This window comes from Malurus melanocephalus, unplaced genomic scaffold (assembly GCF_030028575.1).
Source record: "Malurus melanocephalus ecotype Western Australia unplaced genomic scaffold, MMel_1.1 scaffold_1178, whole genome shotgun sequence".
Lineage (NCBI taxonomy): Eukaryota > Metazoa > Chordata > Aves > Passeriformes > Maluridae > Malurus > Malurus melanocephalus.
Window position 1 is genome coordinate 12,711 of NW_026624410.1, and position 1,726 is coordinate 14,436.

General features: G+C 54.6%; 1 protein-coding gene across 1 annotated transcript in view; it reads right to left on the minus strand.

The window, feature by feature from the left end:
- The window catches only part of ETNK2 (ethanolamine kinase 2), a 7,330-nt gene extending 5,686 nt beyond the window's left edge, over positions 1-1,644 (minus strand). Inside the window, exons 1-2 of the mRNA XM_057387303.1 lie at positions 1,212-1,644; positions 436-573 (exon numbers count right to left, since the gene is read on the minus strand). Of these exons, the coding sequence (XP_057243286.1) occupies positions 436-573; positions 1,212-1,597 (524 nt within the window). The 5' untranslated portion in view covers positions 1,598-1,644. The remainder of the gene's footprint in view (positions 1-435; positions 574-1,211) is intronic.
- Positions 1,645-1,726: the final 82 nt, after the last annotated feature.

Consider the following 1,726-nt stretch of genomic DNA (forward strand, 5'->3'; position numbering starts at 1 on the left):
GGCTGGTTGGAAATGGGAACGGGGTGTTTTAAATCTAGGCTGGGTTTTTAGAATTCATTGTCAGCTCAGCGGGGTTTGAGCTCTGCTTTATTCCAGGCTTAAATTCCCCGGAGAAAGAGGAGGAGGAGGAGGAGGAGGAGGAGGATTGTGACAGCAGTGGGAGGCTGTGGCTCCGGCTGGATGCTGCACAGACACATCCCAGAGCTGCCTCCGCTCCAAAAACGCCCAAATCCACCCCAAACTGGGATGAGGAAGGAGCTGGAGCTGCCTCCATCCCCGCAGCTCCCGGGGTTCAGGATCCAGCAGCGGATCCAGCCCCAAAAACACCCCCAGACCCCGCAGAGGCTTTACCTGGGAACCAGGGCTCTTCCCCTGCTGGGTGGGCAGGGGGTGCCCGAGGCAGAGCCCGGCTTTTTGGGATCCCTCTGCCTTTACCTGGSGTTGGATACCTTTGGGCTGAGCTCCGTCTTCACCAGGGTGAGGTATTTGTGCAGCTTCTGCCACAGCATGGGCCGGGGGAGGCTCCCGTTGGCGTGGATGGCGTGGACTCGGGCCATCTCCCGGGCCACCAGCCTGGCRTGGAGCACAGGGAAAGGGTCAGAGGCGATCCCAAATCCTCAAACTCCCCCCCAAAACACCTTTAGGATATCTTGAAGGGTGATTCCTGGAAAATTCTGTTTAAAATCACAGGATTAGCACAGCTGGACTCCTGTTCCATGTCAGGGATTGGCCTCTGAAGCATTTCAGTGTTCACCTTTCCAGGGCAAATTCAGCCCAAAGCTGAATTCCCAGGAAATCCCTATTCCAGGAATATCTTCCCAGGATTTTTTCCAGGAAATCAATCTTCCCCAGGAAATCTCTATTCCAGCTTTAGAAATTTGATAATTTTGATATTCCTGCCTGAAATTTGGCCCATTTACACCCCCAACACCACCACGGGCTGGGCACAGCAGTGACTCCAAACYGTGGCAGCGAGGGGACAGCYGGACACAYGGRAAAAAACMCTGGAAAATCCCCAAAWCCCCCATATTGTGGTAGATGAGATAATTTAAAAAAAATGCTGGAGGGCTACACAGCCCTGAGATAGCTAAAACTTAGAGGTGGAAAAACTTTGATACCTTTTTTGTGGGAATTTGATTTTTTTTTAAAATGAATATGTAATTTTTGATACTTTGCTTGGCTTTGACGCGACTCTTTACCCCCCATCCCACCTGAAAATGCRGGGGTCCCTCACGTGGTCGGGTCCCAGCGCGATTCCCGGCAGGAATTGGTAGCAGAGCCCGTTCTGGAAGGCGCAGTAGAGGTCGGGGGCGCAGCCGTGGGCGCGCAAAACCTGGAAATTCCTCAGCTCCGTCTCCCTGTCCACCAGCAGCTCCGTYTTGCGGCCGTAGACCCTGACCAGCACCGCATCCGCCATCCCCTCGTCCGTGTAGCAAGCCACCAGCTTGTTGGTGATGCCATCAGTGAAGAGCTGGGTGGGGACAGAGGTGGCACAGGTGACACCCGGACATGGCTGGGAAACCTCATGAAAACAGCCAGAATGGGGAAAAGGAGCGGGGTGGCACAGCTGGGAATGTCCCCTGGGGGGAGGTGACATGAGTGTGAGAGGCTTTGAGGCTCAGGGCTCTGCAGGCAGCCGTGGGATGGTGATTTGGGTGAAAATCCTGTGATTTTTCACCGGTTTTCACCTCGGGGATAGCTCAGGAGCAGCTCAGGCCAGATGTGC